The sequence below is a fragment of the Carassius auratus genome, unplaced genomic scaffold (genome assembly GCF_003368295.1).
Source record: "Carassius auratus strain Wakin unplaced genomic scaffold, ASM336829v1 scaf_tig00215723, whole genome shotgun sequence".
Taxonomy (NCBI): Eukaryota; Metazoa; Chordata; class Actinopteri; order Cypriniformes; family Cyprinidae; genus Carassius; species Carassius auratus.
In genome coordinates this window covers 528998-549999 of record NW_020528212.1, presented here as the reverse complement: position 1 = coordinate 549999, position 21002 = coordinate 528998, and the positions used below count along the sequence as shown (strand labels likewise).

Below are 21002 nucleotides of genomic sequence, written 5' to 3'. Positions count from 1 at the left end.
AGCTTTGAAAACAGCTCAGCGTAATCATGCCATCTTCATAAGAATGATATGATTACCACGATCAAATTCACCAGGATTATTCACGCATGATCTATTAATGCTATCTTAACGGTAATTTACCAGTACTGTATGTGTTAAAGGGGTCTTCCTCTGTATACGCTGTGAATTTGAATTGCTTAACGTCATCTGGTAAAACAGTGTGCATTATCTCACTAGATTTGTAATGTAAATCATTTATAAACCTTTGCCAACACTCGAGGACATCAACATACATCTAAATATGCCATGTATTGTACATAGCGATTTCAAAATAAATGTTTCTGCACGTGGCCATATATTAAAATGTAATGGATTTAAACAATTTAATCACGCTGTAAAGTAAAACGTCATCAGGCCATTGGTGCCCTCTGAAGGTATTTGTTTTAATACATAATGTAGGCTACTTAAGTTGGTTATGTTCAATACAATCCTGTAATTACTTGGTTATAATATTTTATTTAAGCCAATTATTATTGCATCATCGTTAGTTTATATATAAATAGTCATACTAAAGCCTGGTTTTCACTTAGATCTGTTTGTGTTACTAAAAAATATCAGATTACTCTGTTGTCAAAATATTCAGTAGATTACTTGATTACCAAAATAATTAGTTACAGCCCTATATTAGTTAAAATACTTCTTAATACAACTGCACTGTTTTACTATTTGTAATAAAAAATACGTAATTTGAAAATTTCATTAAATAATCAAAAATGTTCACAATATGGTGAACCAAGAATTTGTCTCACCTGCTGAACTAAGTGTATTGTCACACCCCTAGTGTCGATAAGTGGTGATATAGCTCATAATTTTCCAAGTGTATGACAGAGCTTTAATTTTCATTCATGAAAAAGAAAATCAGTTCGAATAAAGAAAGCAATAACTTCGCCATAGTATACTTTCAAATGTTAAAGTTGCCGCAGTCATTGCATGCTTTGCATGTGCTGCCCTGCCCCCAGAAAAAAGTTCAGGCTCAGGTTACTTGTTCAAGCTCCTATTGGTTACATTAATATTCTATAAAAGCAAACTCCGTGAAATAAGCGGCATCTTTCTCTTACTAATTTTTTATAATGTACACACAGCAATGCTTGTTCCACAGCTGGCTAGACTGCACCTTCTTGGACGTGTCACAGAGTAAAAACCGCAGTCCAAAACCCAGTATGAATCTCATGGAAAATGTCATTGATTCAGACCGCATCAGGGGATAGTTAGAGAATCCACGGGCAATTACTTAAGCAAACATGAACCATTTGAATAATGCCGTTTTGGGGGGCTGAGAGGATGTGTGCTGGTAGTTAAGTATAATTGAGATGATAGTGATGATTGCAGTGATGGATCTGATGCAGATGGCATTGATGTAAATTCAAGAGCTAATGATTATGATTTGCTTCCTTCACAGAGAGTCCAGCGAGGAGTGCAATGGAATTAGCGGTGCTCTCCCTGTGGAGCCCGCGCCCGGCTCGAGACTGAACGAGTGGTGTCCTGCCCCACCCCCTCCCGTCCCTCTGCCCGCGATCCACCCCACCATTATGGGGGACGGCCTGGACGTAGTGCAGATGTCGGGGAGCAGCAGCAGTCAGGGGCAGCCATCGTCCCAGGCCTCTACTGTCTTCAATCCCAATGCCCCAGAAACCAATAACCCTTCCCGGCCCAAGCGCCAGACCAACCAGCTGCAGTACCTGCTGAAGGTGGTGCTGAAGTCTCTTTGGAAGCACCAGTTCGCTTGGCCTTTCCATTCTCCTGTTGACGCCATTAAACTGAATCTGCCTGTGAGTGAACTAACCGTCCTGTCACAGTCCTGTCATGTCATGACAGTGTAGCTGCACTGATTTTTACTGCAATTTCTTGCCACTGAAATGGTGCTAGTTATGCTAGAGCAGATGTTTGATGGTCTGTGTTAACAGAGTGTTACAACATAAACTGCTTGCAAACAAACCTCAATAGTAAATTGGCTTACCTCAAGCAGTTACTGTGGGGTTTTGCAAAGCCTGACATACAAAATAATGATCAGAAGAATTGTCTTTTTAACGGAATGGTTTATTAGTTTCAACTAAGTCAACATAAAACATAAAAATAAAGTTGCATGTTTTTTTTTTTTTTATAGGCTATGTGTGATCATATCATATACAATATATTTGATCGTTCAGGCTTTAATGGCTCATGTAGGAGAATATGGAACTCGAGGAGAGAAAAAACTGTCCCAAACTGAGCAAAAACACTATTATCCATCAACAATTTGTGTTGATAAGATGATTTTAAATGCTTAGTTTTATGAATATTCCTCAAAAATATTCCTCAAAAGCCTGATTATATTTTATCATATTTTTTGCTCACTTTCTAACATGATTTTTTTAAATGATGTTTGGATAATCAAGTAAACATAAATTGCTTCAGTCCAGGAATTGTTAATTTTTTTTTTACATGCAATAGAAGTTATTTCTTAGGTACACTTAATTTTCATAATTTCACATCAAGATCACAGCCAGAAGTTGGACACATTATTTAGGCTTTTTACTTGCTAAAAATATGATATAAAATTTGAAGGGGTAGGGTTTAATGTGGCTTTAATTTGGATTAATGTGTCTGCCTAAGTACAGATGACACTATGTAATCGAATGATTGATATGAAGAGGAGTAATATATTGGTTTTGGCATTGTCCAAACTGCAAGCGTGGCAATACTTACAATAATTAAAAAACACGTGTGCGTATCCTTCATGGATCTGCCTAAGATTACACTTTCAGAGTTTGTGCTCAAAACCGAGGTCGGTTGTACTCTGATAATTGTGTATACATGCAGTATGAAGTTGAGACGCATTAACCATGGCTAGTATAATGTCTTTCAGACTACGCTGTGTACATGAATGAAAAATTTATATATAGTCCATCTGAAATCAAGTTTTGGAGTGAATTTTAACATGCCGTCTTAGTTTTGAGTTTGGATGTTGTTAAACGGTTTACCTATTTCAGTGTCATAGCAAACTACTTTTGGTACAGTTACAACAAATTATTTAACATTTTTACATTTATATGTTCAGCAGATGCTTTTATCCAAAGCGACTTAATATAGAGGAGCATAATCAATTCGTCACAGAGCCAACAATATTGATAGTACACGGCATGTTTGTTAGAAAGCTAGATTAGGAAACAAGCTAGTGTAAGAGAGAAATGCAGAGAAGAGTTCACACCTATATTTACGAATCCAAATTAAGTTTTAAATATTGGCAGATGGGGAAAAATGCAGTGCCATTAGACATGATCGCAATGCCCAGCAAATGTGAATGATGTGATATCATGCTATCTAGTTTTGTTTGCCATTAGACTTGCCAGAATGAGTGTCTGTGTTTTGAAAACTTGATGAGGTAATTTTCCCGCCCCATGGCCTCACACGTTAGCAGTTCCAAGTTCAAGGCCAGCCGGTTGCTGTGACTGTTTCAAAGTCTTTCTCTGGCTGAAAATGCAAATTTTACCAAGGCAACCCTGTCAAAAAACGTATATTTTATTCCCTGGGAAGCATTTTTTTGGGGGAACCTCCCGGAAACGCGATTTGGGCTAGCTTTGGACTAGTTTCGAGAAGCATCTGGGCAGGATTTGTTGTGAAAACCTGGCAACCCTGATCTGAAAGCACATGCTGGAGATATACGTCTAATTACAGGAGTGTCTTTACTGATGAGATGCGCATGAAAATCGCATTAGATTTTTTGCACAGCCCTAATTGTCACTTTATTGTTGGGAAACTACTCTTAGGGGCCGTTCCCACAGAACGTAAACAGACTGTAAACATGCTAGGTGTGTGACCATTATTCTCATCACAACATTACGCTCATTAAAGAATTTCACTTTTTACATGCAGCACATCAATGTCAAAAGTTAACCAATCAGAAGAACCCCGGAGATGATGCGCACATTAGGGCATTTCGCACCACTTTAGTTCCAGAACTAAATGGGATGATTTTGAGCGAATTATTTCCCAGTACCATTTAAAGGGTAGCATTCGCACCGACAGTGTGTACTAGGAGTTGTAGGCCGGTCGACAGCAATGTCATTTGTGCACGGCTTTCAAAAATGAAACCAAGAACAACGTTAACAACAGGAGGATGGAGGACGCTGTGATCAGAGCTGTGTGTTGTTGTGTCTTGTGGGTTTCACAATAATGGACATGGAAATGTTGACGTATACGTAAAGCGATTGAAAGAATGGAAAGAAGGACTAAGAATCTCCAACGACAACTGGCAGTGCTACATTTGCTTTTCCGTCCATCTATCGCTGTTCTTTATACTACACAGAGCTGTAGCTCACTGACAAGCTAGGTCATATCGCGTTCGAAATCGATCTGGGATTATGAGGGAAATTTTGCTTAATTGTCAGTGAACTACGGCTCTGTGTAGTGAGTGCCCCTCAATTTAAAAGCAGGTAATGGTGATTTACTGCTAATCACGGTACCGGCTTTACTGACGAGATGCGCATGACAATGGAATGCGATTAATTACACAGCCCTAGAAATAAGTTGACACAATGTTTACATGGCGTTTTAAATCAGGGCGGGTAAGGGCATTTTCGTACACATTTGGCCAATCAGTGTCTACTTGCATCACGGGTAGAACCAGTTGTGCTTCTTAGACCCTGATACGGAGTAGGAGCTAATTTGGTTCTCGATAAAGGCAGTCCAGTACTGAAATCACACCCAGTACTGGCAATGCAAAAATGCCAAAAAGTGGGTAGCTCCACAGTTAGTTCTGGTACTATGAAAAGGTGCCCACAGTGCGAAAGGCCCTATTGCAAGCTTTTATTTACAGTAGCAAGTTGGCAGAGGAGGCATGTTTTTGTGTGAACGGCCCCTTAAAGGTGTAATAGTTACTTTGACTTCAAGTATATTCTCTATGAAAGTCTCAAAGTTGCTTGTTATTATTGCAACACAAAGTCATTATGACGATAAACGTTATGTATTGTGATGTGTTATGCTGACTTTTGCCACCTCCTCTCCCTAGGACTATTACAAGATAATCAAAAACCCTATGGACATGGGAACAATCAAGAAACGCCTAGAGAACAGTTACTACATCAATGCCCAAGAATGTATTCAGGACTTCAACACCATGTTTACTAACTGCTATATTTACAATAAGGTACTGGATCACATTTCTGCACCCATTATTCACCGTGGAACGAAGTGGTGTGTTTGGGCATGTGGTTAATGGTATGTGTCGCCCCCTGCAGCCTGGGGATGACATAGTCTTAATGGCAGAAGCACTGGAGAAGGTGTTCCTCCACAAGATTTCAGAGATGCCCCAGCAGGAGGTCGAGTTGACGACCACAGCCGGAAAGGGTCGTGGCCGGGGCAGGAGGGATCCAGGTATAAGTCTCATACTTTTTTCTCGTACCTGAGTGCCACTTGCACTGCATAACTTTTAGGCATCCTACACAACTGCAGTGGGCAGAAGATCATAGGCGCTCCACGGTCTGACCTCTCTGGATGTAATGCGTGGACTTTTGCCTAATCAAGTTCCTCCTCTGTAGACCTAATGGGTGGATTTATTTTTAGCGATAGGATGTGGGTAAGGTTAAGGTGTGGTTGGAGTGTCAAGTTCCACCCATTACGTCTAGAGAGGGGGACGTTATCACAGAAATGCTTGTTTTAGACATCTCAAATTATAAATTTTTAATTCCTTTGTATTCTCTATTTTTGTATTAGACATTAACCTGAAAATTGCACCTGGCCTGGAGTCTTCACCCACAATTCCTCAAACACGTGGCCTTTCTAGTCTTGCTCCTGGGCCACAAACAAGAGGACCACCACAAGGTCCACCTACTTTACCTCCTCAGCCTATCATGCAAGCCTTGCCCCCTCGAGTACCCCCTTCGCTCCCTATGCTCCCTTCGCTCCCTACACACCCTCCCCTTGCGCCTCAATTAGGGCCACCTTTTTCTATGGGCCCCACTGACTGCAACCCACAGGTCCCCATCATGACGGTTGTGCCTCCTCCAACCCAAACTGCCCTGCCGCCCGTGCTCATGCAACAGAGCACCCCTCCTATTCTACAAAGCCCCATCCCAATGCCTCACAAAGTAAGTTGGCCTGTAACATTCAAACATGGTGTCATTCTTAGTTTTTAGTCTCGTGTCTTTGTCCTCACTCGCTTTTTATCAGCAGCAGAGAAAAAGTCAGAAAAGGAAAGCAGACACCACAACACCTACGGCAAATGACCCCCTGAACGAGTCCTCACCTGCTGAGTCAAAGTCAGGAAAGACTCTGCCACGCCGGGATACTACACGACCAAGCAAAGTATCCAAAAAGGAGGCACCGGACTCCCAACACCATTGGACACCCCTCATTGGGACCCCCAGCCCCAAGCAACAAGAGCAGCTACGCTACTGCTCCGGCATTGTAAAGGACATGTTTGCTAAGAAGCATGCTGCATACGCTTGGCCCTTCTACAAGCCAGTGGATGTGGATGCTCTAGGGCTGCACGATTACCATGACATCATCAAACATCCCATGGACCTCAGCACTATTAAGGTGAAAATATAGCTGCTGGTTCTCAATCAAAGGATGAGACACTCTTTCTTTCTTTCCATGCTTATGTGTCTTTGTCTTCTCTTTGGTTGTACAGGACAAGTTGGAAAACAGACAGTACAGAGATGCTCAGGAGTTTGCAGCAGATGTGCGGTTAATGTTCTCCAACTGTTATAAGTACAACCCTCCAGACCATGAAGTGGTGGCTATGGCACGCAAACTGCAGGTACGTGTTTACCTGCAAAACACTGTGTACATTAGGGCTTGCATGACAAGTTTGTTTGTTCTGTTTTCTGTTAGTCTGGCATCTAGCCAATAGTCATTATTTACTTCATGTCGGTGACTTGCAGTAGACCATGCTGCATTACTGGTCTTTGTTGAATCTGATAAATCTTAGTGATGCACTGACAGCAGAGTCAGGAATTAACTGCTCCATTATGGGGCAATACTTGATCCGTTTACACCCATTAAAGATTTTTGCTCTTGATATTGTAATAATTATTTTGTAGGGGTGTGATGAGACACAAGACTGGGTTCATGTGAACTAGATGAGATGAGATTTATATACTTTTGTTTTTTTATAAAAGTAATCCTCAGTGATTAAATTTATTGGGCAAAATAGTTTTTATTTAACTGAAAAACACAGAATGCAAAAAAATTTATGCATTTTGAAATCAACTTGTACTTTTAAAATTAAAAATCTATTGTAATTTTATGCAGTAATTAAATTAAACAACATGTAAACACTGCAGAAAGTTTTGTCACAAACTCAACTGACTGGCAAGTAATTGCACAAAAATTAAAAATGGTATAAATAAAAATAAACAACAACACAAGTGTCCCTTTAAAGTGGAAGTAAAGCAGTCAGGCGAGTTTTTATTTAGTAAAATGATTTCCACTTTAATAAAAAATTATATATATATATATAATAAACACGATAAATTATTTTTTAAATGATAAAGCAGTGGTTCCCAAACTGGGGGCTGCAGCAAGGCTGAGGGACAGTTAGGGCCCTACGAAATCCTTTTTTTTACCATTTTAATTGTTCTGTATTGCTTTTTTCAGTTTACATTTTGTGCAGCTCCTTTTTAATAGTTAAATAAAATTGTACCAATTAAAAATCATGTCTAATTAATTTTAAATAATGAAGCCTATACATTTTCACATCAATTTATTAATAACAATTTATTATTATTTTTTGTTACCAAATTCTGTTTTATCATGTATAATTATTTCAATTGATAAACAACTTATTTTTTTCTGTTTAGCAACTGAAGGCATAAAACATTAAATGTATCATTTATCTTTTAATTATTGGCAAACAAAGAGGATTTACTATTAAAATTATAACATGGAAGAAATATTGTGATTAATCTTAAAAAAAATAATAATAATTTTAATAATAATAATAGTATTAGTAGTAGTCTATGTACGTTCTACTGGAAAAATAGTAGAACTGGTGGCCACTAATACAGTTCTGTGTAAGTGATATGATGCTAGTTTACTCAAATAACGTTAAAATGCTCATGAAGTGACTCTCAGAGCAGTTGTGGAGATGTTGTTTATGTGTTCAAGTGAGAAGGCAGACACTGAAATCGCTGCGAGGTTCACATGCACTTCAGGATATGTGTAGTAAATGTAACCGTGCGTCTGCGCCATTCATTAACCGACATGCAGAATTCATATTTAAATTGACTTTTGCAGCTATATATTTAAAGATAACATACATATTGTGATTTGATTTAATTGTAATACCTTCTTTTGATTGATTTAAAGTCTAATGCGGAATGTCACAGAAATCGATAAAAAATTAATCAGTGTCTATTACAGAAGGCTCTATGACTTCAGTACAGCGTGTGGAATGCTCAATGCTGCAAAAAAAAGAAAACTGATCTAAATGTAATGCTGCAATCTACGCTTTCTGTTCAATTTCTAATTTTAATCGTCACAGTCGAAAATAGACTTAATTTGTGTAGAGGCTTTTTCTTTTGGCCCTTTAACTTGATTTGCTGTGGCATTTTTGGCCCCAAGCCCCTCTTAATTCCATCCCTAATAGACTGAAAAGTGTGAAAGTGGTAAGGAAATTTAAACCTTCATGTTTCCCATGCCAAATCCGTGAAAAAAAAAAAACAAACAAAAAAATATATACTATAATTTTCCACTTTATTATATTTTCTATAGTGGCTTTTGCACCAAAGGAACCTTTTCATAGTTTCTAGAGTTCTATAGTTCAGAAGTTCCCGCTTTTTGGAGTGTTTTGACTGCAGGAACTAGGAACGTTTTTAGTTCAAGGAACTCCGTTTAATGGAACTAAATGAGCTCCTACTTCAGAGTGGGGTCTAAAACAGATCTGTAGGAACTACCAGTGACGTACAGGTACACTGGTTGGCACTAGTTGCCAAACACATACGAAATACCGGCTACTGTGTAAAAATATTTACTCCACGAACATGGAAAACAGCGATAATGGAATTGACCTGTTCTCTGCTTCACATTATGTTCTTTTCTCAGCATCGATATGCAACACTGCAAGTTGTCAGGGGATTTAGTCAGATTTCGGTGCTCTTTCAATTGCGTAAATTGTGCATTTTACATTCCATCTCCGTTATCGCGAAACCCATGACCCACAACAAAAAACATCTCTGAACACGGCGTCCTCCATTCACTGGTTGTGGACGTTTGTAAATGCCATGAATGAAGAGGTTGAATGTAACATGAAGTGTACATTGCTGAATTCTGAAATGAAGATTGGAATCGTCTTAAACTAGATCGCCAAAAGGTTTTCTCTTTTTGTAGGATGTGTTTGAGATGCGTTTTGCTAAAATGCCCGATGAGCCAGAGGAAATGCTGGCACCCGCTCCTGCGCCAGTGCTCCACCCGGCTCCTGTCAAGACACAGCCTCCCATGGGCACGGCCTCGTCCTCTGACAGCTCCAGTGATTCCTCATCTGAATCGGACTCCTCCACGGACGACTCTGAAGAGGAGAGAGCCCAGAGGCTAGCAGAGCTCCAGGAGCAAGTGAGCAGATATACGCTCCGTTTTTGCCAGCACGTCCCTAAGGAAGAGGTCCTTCCAAGGACAGGCTGGCTCAAAGATCTGTCACCACAGATACTGGAAGTGTAAAGAAGTTTATACTTTACTGTCCCCTGAGAAGAGTTTAATCTCCCTGTTTTGTTTCTTCTCTTTTGTTGCTCAGCTGAAAGCGGTTCATGAGCAGCTGGCTGCCTTGTCCCAGCCTCAGGCCACCAAACCAAAGAAAAAAGAGAAGGAAAAGAAGGAGAAGAAGAAAGACAAGCACAAAAAGAAAGCGGGAGTCATGCCTGCACTTGAAGAGATCCTGGATCCACCTCCTACCCTCAAGGCTCCAGGAAAGCCTAAGAACAAGGATCCTCTTCCTAAGAAGCCCAAGAAGCTGAGGTGAGCTTTATATGGTTATGCAACCACATTTTAAGCAGGAAAGTATCCAAAATTACATGGTTTAATCACTTCTATCAATGTGGAGAGTCTGAGAATTTTGCATTTTTGACTTTCAGTGAATGGTGTCATTGAAAATGAGAAGTTCTTGTTGTCTTATGCCCTATAGCAAGAAGGAGGGAGGTAAGGGCAATCGCTCCATGGCTCCACCAGGTGCTGCTCCACCGACCCTGCAGCCTGTGGTGAGCCTGGATCCTGAGGAGGATCTTGGGTCTGACTGGAGCAGCTGGAATGACAGGCATGCCTTCTGGAGAGAAATGTAAACCTATGTCCTATGAAGAAAAGAGACAGCTGAGCCTGGACATTAACAAGCTGCCTGGAGACAAGCTGGGCCGTGTGGTCCACATCATCCAGTCCCGTGAGCCGTCGCTTAAGAACTCCAACCCGGACGAGATTGAGATTGACTTTGAGACGTTAAAGCCTTCTACACTGCGGGAACTGGAGAGATACGTGTCGTCTTGCCTTCGCAAGAAGAAGAAGCCTGTCAGTGGTGAGTATCTATACAATCCTCCTCTAACGTGCCCCGTTAACACAGTCTGATCCGAGGTTAGACCGTACATACACTTGTTTTGACACAATTTTGTAGGTAAATCTAGAAAAGGGGTGTCAAATCCTGTTGCTGTTGGGCCACATTCTTGCAGAGTTTTAGCTCCAAAACACCATTTCTACACTTGAATTTAATGCTGTCTGTTACATTGCATCACCCAAAATCGACATAAATACCCAGTGTATACAAAGGCTTATTGGTCCTTGTTTGTTTCTCGTCCTTCAGTTCCAGAGAAGTCCATGGAGGCAGTGAGTGCTGCAAAGACCAAAGGCTCATCGTCCGAGTCGGGCAGCAGCAGCGAGTCCAGCTCCTCAGAAAGTGAAGACTCTGAGACAGGTGAGCCCTGTAGATCTATAACACACGACCAGCTGCATTTCTAATGCTTTTGAAATGTTAAACGATTCGAGATACTGCAATGCATGAAGAATCTCCTCTTCATGAACTAAGGGATGGCTTCTAAGCTGAAGAAGAGGGGGAGAGGAGAAGGAAAGAAGGCTCATCACCAGGCGGTGGCTCCAGGCATGCCTCAGCCGCAAGTTCCCCATCAACCCCAGACCCCTGCACTGCAGCCCAGTGCTCAGCTGAAGCCACAGCAGCAGCAGCATCCCTCTCCCGCTGCTTACATACCTCCTCCCGTCACAGCTCTGGAGCCCTCGCAGCTCCTGGAAAACCCCTTCGACCCTCTGGCCCACTTCGTCCAGCCCCTCATGCACCTTCCCCACCATGCCAATGACTCGCCCTCCCCTGCGCCGCCTCACCTCAACGCTCACCCTCCAGGAGGCCCAGTGTCACCTGAGACGCACCCTTTCCTGAACCAGCACCCCATCCTCACATCCCCAGGTGAGTGGAATCTTCCCGTTCATGACATCACAAGTACTTTAATACCGTGTACTTTCCAGATGTACCGGGTCAAAAATTTGCATTCTTCAGAGAAACAAAAACATCACATTTTATTACACAGAGCAATACTATAAAATACTTTGAAAAATGAAACAAAACATTTAGAAACATTTTACACACTGTAAAAATGTTGACTCCCCTCACTTCACAACAAACGTTTTACATTTGATGGTATACAGAACCCAGAAAGAAAAATAAATGCCACTATAATTTCTTTGTTTTATTTTAAACAGCATTTATTATAAATGCCAAGCCTAAGTAAATTTGTTAAAAGTGAAAGTTAAAAGTGAAACTGAAACATGTGGGAAACATGCTGTGCAAATAAACTTGGGCTCACGTGCCTCATATTTGGCACAAATCCAGATGTCGTCTGTGGTTTATGCATGTTTTCATTTTCATCATGTAAGTCACTTTTGAACATGCATTGCACCTCTCATTAATTCAAAATGTGTGTTGTATGCTCTGATTGGCTCCATTCTTCACTTTCTCTGCTGCTTTTGTTTATCAAAAGTATTTAAAGAATTGCAGGTGATCTATATTGACCCTTTACTTAATCAAGTTTTTGTGGTCTTCCTCTCTCTCTCGGTGTCGTTGGTCCCCAGCAGCTTTGCACAACGCATTGCCCCAGCAGCCTTCAAGGCCCAGTAATAGGGCAGCCCCGCTACCTCCTAAACCTCCGCAGCAAAGCACGCCCCAGCAGCAGCAGCAGCCGCCCCAGCAGACCCTGCCGCAGCAGCTCCAGTCCCAGCAACCCCCACAGCCCCAGCACCACCTCCCTCCTCACCTGCTGCATCCTCCCCAACAAATGCGCCAGCGGCCCCTCTCCCCACCCACGCTCACTCCCCAGGGCCTGTTCTCCTCCCAGCCCCCACAGATGCTGCTAGAGGACGACGAGGAGCCCGTTCCCTCCATGCCCCTGCCCATGTACCTGCAGCACCTGCATCCAAACCGCCTGCAGCAGCAGCCACCGACATCACTAATGCAGTCTCTGCAGAGCAGGCCGCAGCAGCCGGGCCAGCAGTCTCTGCTGCAGTCGGTGCAGGTTCAGTCTCAGATGAGCCAGCAGAGCTCCCTGCCCCCACCGCAGCTTCCTGTTCAGACTCAAGCCCAGCCCTCCTCGCAGCATCAGGCCAGACACATGCAGCACTCGCAGCAGCTGAGCTTCTCTCAAGGCCCGGTGCAGACCACGCAAACGCAGCCTAGTCAACACAAAGTGTCCATGCCCTCCACGAAAGCACAGCAGATTATCCAGCAGCATCCACCGCAGCATCACTCTCCACGTCAACACAAGTCTGACTCCTATAACTCAGGTAACACAACGGTCTCGGAAAGAAACGGTTCATTTAAGGGTTCAAGTTGCTGACACTGTCATTGCTATTTGTTTGGCTAACAACAGGCTATGTATTTGTTTGTTTACTACTTTTTGTACTAAAATCAATGTTGACACTGCAAAACTTTAGTTTGTGAAGTTTTTTGCCTTTTAAATTGTATTTGCCATAAAAATGCCTCATTTAATCAATGATATTTAGTCCAGTGGACCAGTAAAATTTATAAAAACTTGGGACCAAAAATGATTCAGACACTTTGACCAGACAAAAGTGTTTTTTTGTTTTTTTTTGTTAATTGCTAATGCGAACTTTTACACCACAGACTGAACAAAATTAAGCATTGCTTGGTAATTGTTTAACCTAAATTGGTATTATCTAATGATGTACTTAAATTTAACAGCTGACAGCTATTCAACCTAATTCATTACATCTTTCTGTAAAAGTTATCTGACATTATCAAGATGAATTTGTTCTGACACCATTTAACTCCAAGATAATCTCATAATTTATTACCATTTTCGAAACTATAGCGAATAAACTGTGATAATGTGAGAAATGTTGAAGGTGTCCAAATACATTTTTGGTTTGACTGTAGATGCTTGAGTTTGCTGGTATTATTTTAAAAAAATTCCTGTCGCTAGAAATAGTTAAAAGCAGTCAGCTATTTTCTGTCAGTAACTTTTAGTGTTGCTACTATTGCAAATGTATCTTGTGTGTAGCTCGACGACTACACATTGAGTAGCTTGTAGCTGCAGTTTCAAGGCTTCCCCGAATCTTCAGAGCAGACGTCCCACAGCTGATGAGTAACTGATGTTTTTTTTTGTGTGTGTTTGTGTATTGGATAGCACTGCATATTAACTATGTCTTTATTTTGACAGCACACATGCGAGATAACCCCTCCCCCCTCATGATGCATTCCCCTCAAATGTCACAGTACGCTTTAGTCCACCCGTCCCCTCCTCAGGTCCCCAAAAAGGTCAGTGCCTTTCCCTTGCTTTAACATGGATTATTATTATCCACATGGATTTCTGTGACGTGATGAATAGTGTTTGGTTTTTTAGACGTGATTTTTGATCTGTTTGCTTTAGGAACCACAAGGTCCTTCAGCTTTGGGTGGCATTAAAGAAGAGAAGCTGCCTCCTTCACCTGTGATGCGTGGTGAGCCCTTCAGTCCAGCCTTGAGACAAGACCCTCACAAACACCCTGAGAGCAAACCCACAATGCCAGGCCACAGCCAGAGTGAGTCAAACTCAGTTGTACGCATGTTCACATGGTGCACCCAGCTTTTATACAATAAACAAGCTTAATATCAAGCAATATCTACTGTTCAGACCATGTTTTGCCAGAGTTCAGTTTTTGATGACAAGCATGGCATAAAGAAAGTTTGTCTGGGACAGACAAAAAAAAAACATGCAAAATCACAACTTTTCCTTCCACTAAACATCGCCCACATACTCTGGCAGAATGCCACCCACAGACAAGCAAATTGAAACAGTGAGACGTCTCAGTACAGTTATACTAAATATAGACAATCTCCGTTCCGCTCTGCCAGTCAAATTAGTGGAGCAGAACTGAAAGTTTATCATCTTGTTTTAGAAGCAGATATGAAACCACTTGAAAGTTCCCGTCCTGTCATCCGCTCCTCTGAGCAGAGCGGTCCGCCGCCTTCCATGCAGGACAAAGAGAAATTCAAACAGGAGCCCAAGACTCCTGTGGCGCCTAAAAAGGTACAGGTGGGTGGAAGGGACTTCATTTGTTACTTTTCGATGAATACCATGGTTCTGGAATGGTTATTCAATGAGACTATGGCTCATAACGTGTCCTCATTTGGTGCCCAGGATGTGAAACTGAAGAACATGGGTTCCTGGGCGAGCCTGGCAAAGAAGTCCACCTCCACTCCCTCGTCTGCTCTGAAGTCCTCAAGTGACAGCTTCGAACAGTTTCGACGTGTAGCCCGAGAGAAGGAAGAGCGAGAGAAAGCCCTGAAGGCCCAGGCCGAGCAAGCTGAGAAAGACCGTCTGCGGAGAGAACAAGAGAAACTTCGGTAAGAGAGCCGTTCAGAAACGCTCATTTTTAATTGAAAGGACTGTTTTAGCAGTTTCAGGAGATTTCCTTTTTGTTTGAAGGGGACGGGATGAGGAGGACTCCATTGAGACGTCCCGAAGGCCTCAGGAGGAGCCCCGCAGGCGGCAGGAGCAACAGCAGGTCCAGCCGCCGCAGCAGCAGCACCAAACTCAGCCCCAAGCCCAGACCCCGGCCCAACCGCCCTCGGCCCCGCAGCCTTCCCAGGGCCCACCCCAGTCCCCCGCGGCTTCCCAGAGTGCACTTGACCAGCAGAGGGAGCTCGCGCGTCGCCGGGAACAGGAGAGGAGGAGGAGAGAGGCGGTGAGTTACAGCTAGTCACCTCACTTGTACACACACTAGCTAATTAAAAAAAACGCTTTTCTATTTTACGATGTAATAAAAGGTGAAGCTGACTTTTTATCAACATTACTCCAGGATTCAGTGTCACATGATCCTTCAGAAATCTGTTCGATGATTTACTCGAGAAACAGTTCTTAGTAAAATGGAAAACCGTTGTGATGCCTAATATTTTCATGGTTCTAAGGTTGCTTAGAATAGAAAGTAAAAATCTGTTGTAGGATTATAAATGTTTTCACTATTACTTTTAATTAATGCATACTTGCATAATAAAAACATTTAGTTTCTCTAAAATAAAAAAAATAAAAATCTGACCCCAACACTAGTTCATTCAGTCACTCCTCTGTGAAAATGTGGCTATTTGTGAATATTAATTTAAATTTTCTTCTCCTCTACAGATGGCAGCTACTATTGACATGAATTTCCAAAGCGATTTGATGGCTATCTTTGAGGAGAACTTGTTCTGAAAGGCGAGAGGAAGTGAGAAACTGCGAAACTGCTCATGGATTCTCCTCCGCACGGACAGAATGAACTCAAAAAAGCAGTAAGGGAAAAAGACCCCATCCGACCACAAGAAACACTGAAGAGGCTGAACTAGCGATGCATGAGCTGAGGCCCCGAGAGGGAGACTGTAGCTCTCCTTTTGCCTCAGCAGAAAGAGGGACCCTCACACTGGGACGGCAGCGCCTCTCCGGCATTCCTCCTGGATTTGCCATTGTGACCATGGCGGGAAAGAGAGGACTCGTGTGACTCTTAGTTAAAAGAATATGGGAGCAATGGACAATGTGATGGCCGGAGGAATATCTGAACGAAAACAATGAAATGTACTGATTCTCTGTGCTGCGGCATCCGTCGACCGCCAGATGTCTGTGAGGGATTAGAAAGCGTCTTGTTTCCTGTTTGATTTGGTGTTCCTCGCATCGTTTAGTTTTGGCTCTATCCTTTCCCCACCTTTTTTCGCGAGGCAAATGGCAGGATGGGATCGGGGGCACTTAAGATGATCTTCCTCGGGAGAGGAAGTCCCGCTCGCCTTACACCTCTGACTTGTAACCACATCACAATATTCACCAGGGGCTGTGACAAGTGACTAAACATATGGTGTGTTTCACACTGTTATCATGTGCAGATTTTTCATTATGTAGGATCTACTGTAAAAAGGTATTTTCTTAATTACTGATTACTGTTTTGGTTGATTGGTTGGTTGTATTTTTGTTTCTTTATTTCTTTTTGTTGTTGTTGTTGTTGTTTTTCTTTTTTAAGATATTTTTAACTCTCTTACCGACACCTTACCCTCTGATGTCTATGCCAAACACCCGTATCCTTCTTCCGCTGAAACCCGAAATGCTTCACTCTTAACATGTCTTTCTAAATATATAAATATATTTTCTTGTTCTCCCCACTCGTCATTAAAAGTTTAGCTAGCCTTGTAGAAGATAAAAACCCTAATATATGCATTATTCTGACAAGTGTTAATTGAGGACAGAATCGTGAAGATACGTTTTCATTGCTCATGGCTTTTCACGTGAAACCCGGAGCGTCGACGGTTTCCGAGCATCCTTTAGTTTGAATATAATTTAAACAATACGAGAACTATTTTAAGTGTATTATACATACATATAGAAGGAAAACACGCAACTCCGCGCAACTGGTACACGCGTTCGAGAGCGTCATGCGAACACGACGGAGCTCTCAGCTGGTTTCTGCATGACTCCTCTTTTCTTTTCACAGATCATTTTATTACACCTGCACAGAGAGAACCCTGTATGCTGTGCTAGATATAATGACAAAAATGTCGAAAAAGCTACAAAAAAAAGAAAAAAAAATCAAACTGTTCTGATTTATCATTGTTCTTGTTCGATTATAGTGGATGTGTTCTAATTCTGTTATTTGACTCGGCGAGGGGGGCGGGGGTTGATGGGGGGGGGGGGGTGCACAATTCGAGACCTTGGCAGGTCCTCTGAGTTTTCTCTTATAGTGTTTTCTCCAGTGCCTGTATTGTATTGCGATTCTAGTTTGGCATATATTATGTTCTGGAGGGTGTGTGGGGGGGAGGGCGGGTATCACGGTTGGACGGGGGAGGGGAAAATTGGGGGTTTAGGGGTGAGAGCTTGTGTTTAAGAGATAAAAACGGAAAAAGTAAACATTTTATATTTTACCCATTTACAATATTCAGGTTTAAATCTAGTTTTAGCTGGACTTCTTAATTATACACCGAACAACTAGTTTTTCGTTTTTTCCGAAACTGCTAAGAGGACATGTCCGATCATCGTGTGTGTGTGTGTGTGTCAGGATGTCTGGATGTGTACGTCACGTCAGTACGGTTGTCGGTGTGTGGCTGGGGAGGGTGTTCTTACCCGGAGGTTTCAATCGCAACAACACTTCATTTAAACGATGCTTCGTGACCTTTTTTTTTTTTTTTTGGTTCTTGTTCTTCCTCATGAAGTCCACTTATATAAATATCTATATTTTCTTTTTCCTTTGTTAATTTGGTCTGTACAAGTTCAAAGAAGAGAAACACTTCATTCCTTCAAGGCTTTTCATGTATTTTCTTTTCCATGGTAACAGTTGGACATTATGTGCCATAGATTCGGATTCTCCGGAGAATGTGCTGACCTGCAGCTCAGCAGAGAGTTTGCTTTATTCAGGTATTTTGTTATTTTCTTTTCTTTTTTTTTGTTGGATTTGTTCAACATTTTCCTCGATTACTGTTTGGTATATGCGTGGGCTATCGAGGTCAATGGTTCAGTCTGTTATGATCATGAAATAAACTCATCTCTTTTATAGAAAATTAAAAGGAAACAAAAAAAAAAAATGAGCCTATCGTCTCTTTGATTATTCATCAGCTTGCACAGTCCAGTATGGTGCCCATTGTGTTGCTGCATATCAGTCTTCACTCCTCAGATCGGTTGAGGTTCAAATGGTGCAAAGAAACTGATCACTTCATAAGCAACTTGTGTAGGTAAAAGGGTTGTTGTTGTACTGTCTGACGCCTCAGAAAACTCCAGGGAAAATGATGAAATGTCAAGTACATGTGTGACCCTGGAGCACAAAACCAGTCAGGTGTTGCACTGTTGGCGAGCTTGATTTCACCAAGTACAACATGATCCTGGAACAACATTACAATCAAACAATCAGAACTGAGATATAACTTTCAGGAAATATCTGTTTAAGGCTTACAATCAGGGTTAGGTGCTTCTACACTCTTGTTAATCAGCTATCATTTCAGGGATTGGGTTAAGTATGTTTTTAGACATTAATTTTGATCCAGAAACATGTCTTGCTTGGCTAAATCATGGCGACCTTGCCAACATTACATTTCATGGGTCAATATTATCTTTTTTTTTTTGTGGCAAAAATCATTAGGATATGAAGTAAAGATCATGTTCCATGAAGAGATTTTGTAAATTTTCTACTGCAATTATATCAAAAGTTAATTTTTTTTAATTAGTTGTATGCATTGCTAAAGAACTTCATTTGGACAACTTCAAAGATGATTTAAGATTGCAATATAGCAAATTTAATGTGATTTTTTTTTTTTTTTTTTTTTTTTGGTTTGGGGGTGAAATGTGTCCAGGACATTTCTTCACACTTTCTGTGAGATTCACCCAAAAATTAAAATAGTTTTCTCACCTGTACCTTTTTCAAAAAGAAATATGGTAGAATATTCTGGACTCGCAGCCTCAGCAATATTCACTTCCAATACATCCTTTTCAATAACAGTGAAGTAAACGATGACCGAAACCTGAGTATTTCTGCCTAGTATCACTTTGTGTACTTAAAGGGAAAACTGAACGTGAGGGTGAGGAAATAACGATTTAATTTGTATGTGAATCCCTTTAATTGATTTTGAGTTTGAGGTCGAGCAAAAAACATACAGATGTTATTAGGATCAACAGCCGTACAGTGCATCTGATGTAAAGTTACTGCATGCTTGCATCATGTTGCTGTACCTGCATCCGGTCAACGATTGCACGCGCTTTCATAAGCCAGCAGCTGGCTTGCGTAAGAGGAAATAGTCTGCCGGAAGATGAAAGATGCTACAAGATAGAGGTCTGAAATACTTCTCGAGATTTATAGTAAATGCACATGCATGTTTTTAAATCACACACGCGCGCGTAAAAAGTAGTATTTTCAATGTAGGTTAAAATACGGCTGTGACTGCGCGACTTTTATTTTGACATCTTTTACATAACAGGAAGTGCCTGACTGCGTCACTGTCAAGCTGTAGGACATGGGGGTTAAAATAGAGGTTTTTAGGGTGAGTTTAATGACATTTACACTCGTAAGCAAGTGGTTCTGTCTAAATAAACTATATATGAATCAATTAAACCATCTCCGGGAAACTAAAAAGACGTACAGACGCTGAGAGCGTCTCACTCTAAATGCTTCGTTCACTGCTACGCATGTGTGAATACCCGATCAAATGCGAACATCTACAGATTTGTCGTGTTTATTGTTTTAAACAGATGATGGTGTATCTGTCGTTTCCAGTGGCGATGTTTTGGATATCAAACCAGGCGGAATATTTTGAGGAATACATCGTGAAGCGAAAGGTTCATTATTGACCAAGTCAATATTAGTATTATTTTATATATTAATGTATGCAATTGCTGATGTATGGTCATTTTATATCATTTTTTTCAGAGGGAAATCTTCCCACCTGATGAGAAAATGCATGTAAGTATTTTGTGCACTTTGTAATCAAACAGCTTTTACTTGGGTTATGTTAGGTTAGGTTAAACAGATATATAGCTGGATCATTTACTATTAAGCAGCAGCATCCCACAGGAGTGCTCAATGTATATATATGTATAGCTTATAGAAGTGTGATTCAATTGACACGCTCTGTTTGTCATGCTGAAACAGAGGCAGGAGCTGGAGGATTTCAAGGAGCGCATGAGAAAGCGAAGGGAGCAGAGGATGCTGAAACAGATGGGCATGCAGTCTGAGGAATGACTCCAAAACCGCAGCACTTCTTTTGCATCATAATGTGACCTTGGGATCAAGCCTTCATGTGTTACATGGACACACTTTAATGCTTCTCCCAAAGTCTCAAACCAAATAGTGGGAAACATAAGACTATTGTTTATGGGCATAATTTAAGAAATGGGTGGGAAAATGTATATTTTTGTAAATATATATGTTTCATTGCCTTTGAAAGTTCGCAATCGAATGGTTTGATTTTATTGTGTGTAAACTGAATTTCTTGATAGTTGTAAAAACACTGCATTTTGTTGTTGCTGTTTTTTATTGAAAATAAATAAATGAATTGTATTATATGATCATAACATAATCAATATAATATGGATACAAAGAAGTAATCCAAGTGTTTATTCCATACTAAAAAAATGTTGGCCCCATGCATTTTTTATTGTAATGAATGGGTACTTGGTGTTGTCCTTATTGATTGATTGATTTAAATAATTTATGCACCACTTTTTATAATCGTGAATGTAAAGTTTGTGTGGCAGTAATTAGAGGACAGTAAAGCGCTAATAGATGCAGTAAAACGAGGATATTGCTTATGTCACCACACCTGTCCCAAGACACTATTGACGTCTCTACTAATACACCGTGACTACTGAATTATTCCTAGCATTCATTTAGATTAAACATTAACAATATATTCATATATGGCCACTAAGGACAATGTAAGATGCACATGCACAATTCATTTGAATGATAAAGTTTAGCCTCTTGAATGCAGTTAAACTGAATGTATGAAGCAAACTGTTAGCTGAAATAGCCGCAAGATTAACAACAGCGGACATTATCTGGGT

At 41.1% G+C, this 21002-nt stretch overlaps 2 protein-coding genes across 2 annotated transcripts in view; both read left to right on the top strand.

Moving 5' to 3' along the window:
* Positions 1–16283, top strand: part of LOC113095443 (bromodomain-containing protein 4-like) — a 30288-nt gene extending 14005 nt beyond the window's left edge. Inside the window, 19 exon segments of the mRNA XM_026260977.1 lie at positions 1439–1808; positions 5027–5164; positions 5256–5391; positions 5731–6104; positions 6187–6555; positions 6650–6778; positions 9349–9570; positions 9749–9969; positions 10136–10232; positions 10234–10516; positions 10799–10909; positions 11021–11413; positions 12076–12783; positions 13680–13777; positions 13890–14040; positions 14398–14528; positions 14640–14845; positions 14928–15186; positions 15621–16283. Of these exon segments, the coding sequence (XP_026116762.1) occupies positions 1439–1808; positions 5027–5164; positions 5256–5391; positions 5731–6104; positions 6187–6555; positions 6650–6778; positions 9349–9570; positions 9749–9969; positions 10136–10232; positions 10234–10516; positions 10799–10909; positions 11021–11413; positions 12076–12783; positions 13680–13777; positions 13890–14040; positions 14398–14528; positions 14640–14845; positions 14928–15186; positions 15621–15689 (4465 nt within the window). The 3' untranslated portion in view covers positions 15690–16283.
* A 2929-nt stretch (positions 16284–19212) lies between these two features.
* On the top strand, positions 19213–20501 carry LOC113095441 (protein PET100 homolog, mitochondrial). The gene is made up of 5 exons (XM_026260973.1): positions 19213–19272; positions 19418–19480; positions 19689–19775; positions 19867–19899; positions 20089–20501. Exons 2-5 carry the CDS (start codon positions 19454–19456, stop codon positions 20176–20178), a joined length of 237 nt encoding a protein of 78 aa, XP_026116758.1. The 5' UTR covers positions 19213–19272; positions 19418–19453; the 3' UTR covers positions 20179–20501.
* Positions 20502–21002: the final 501 nt, after the last annotated feature.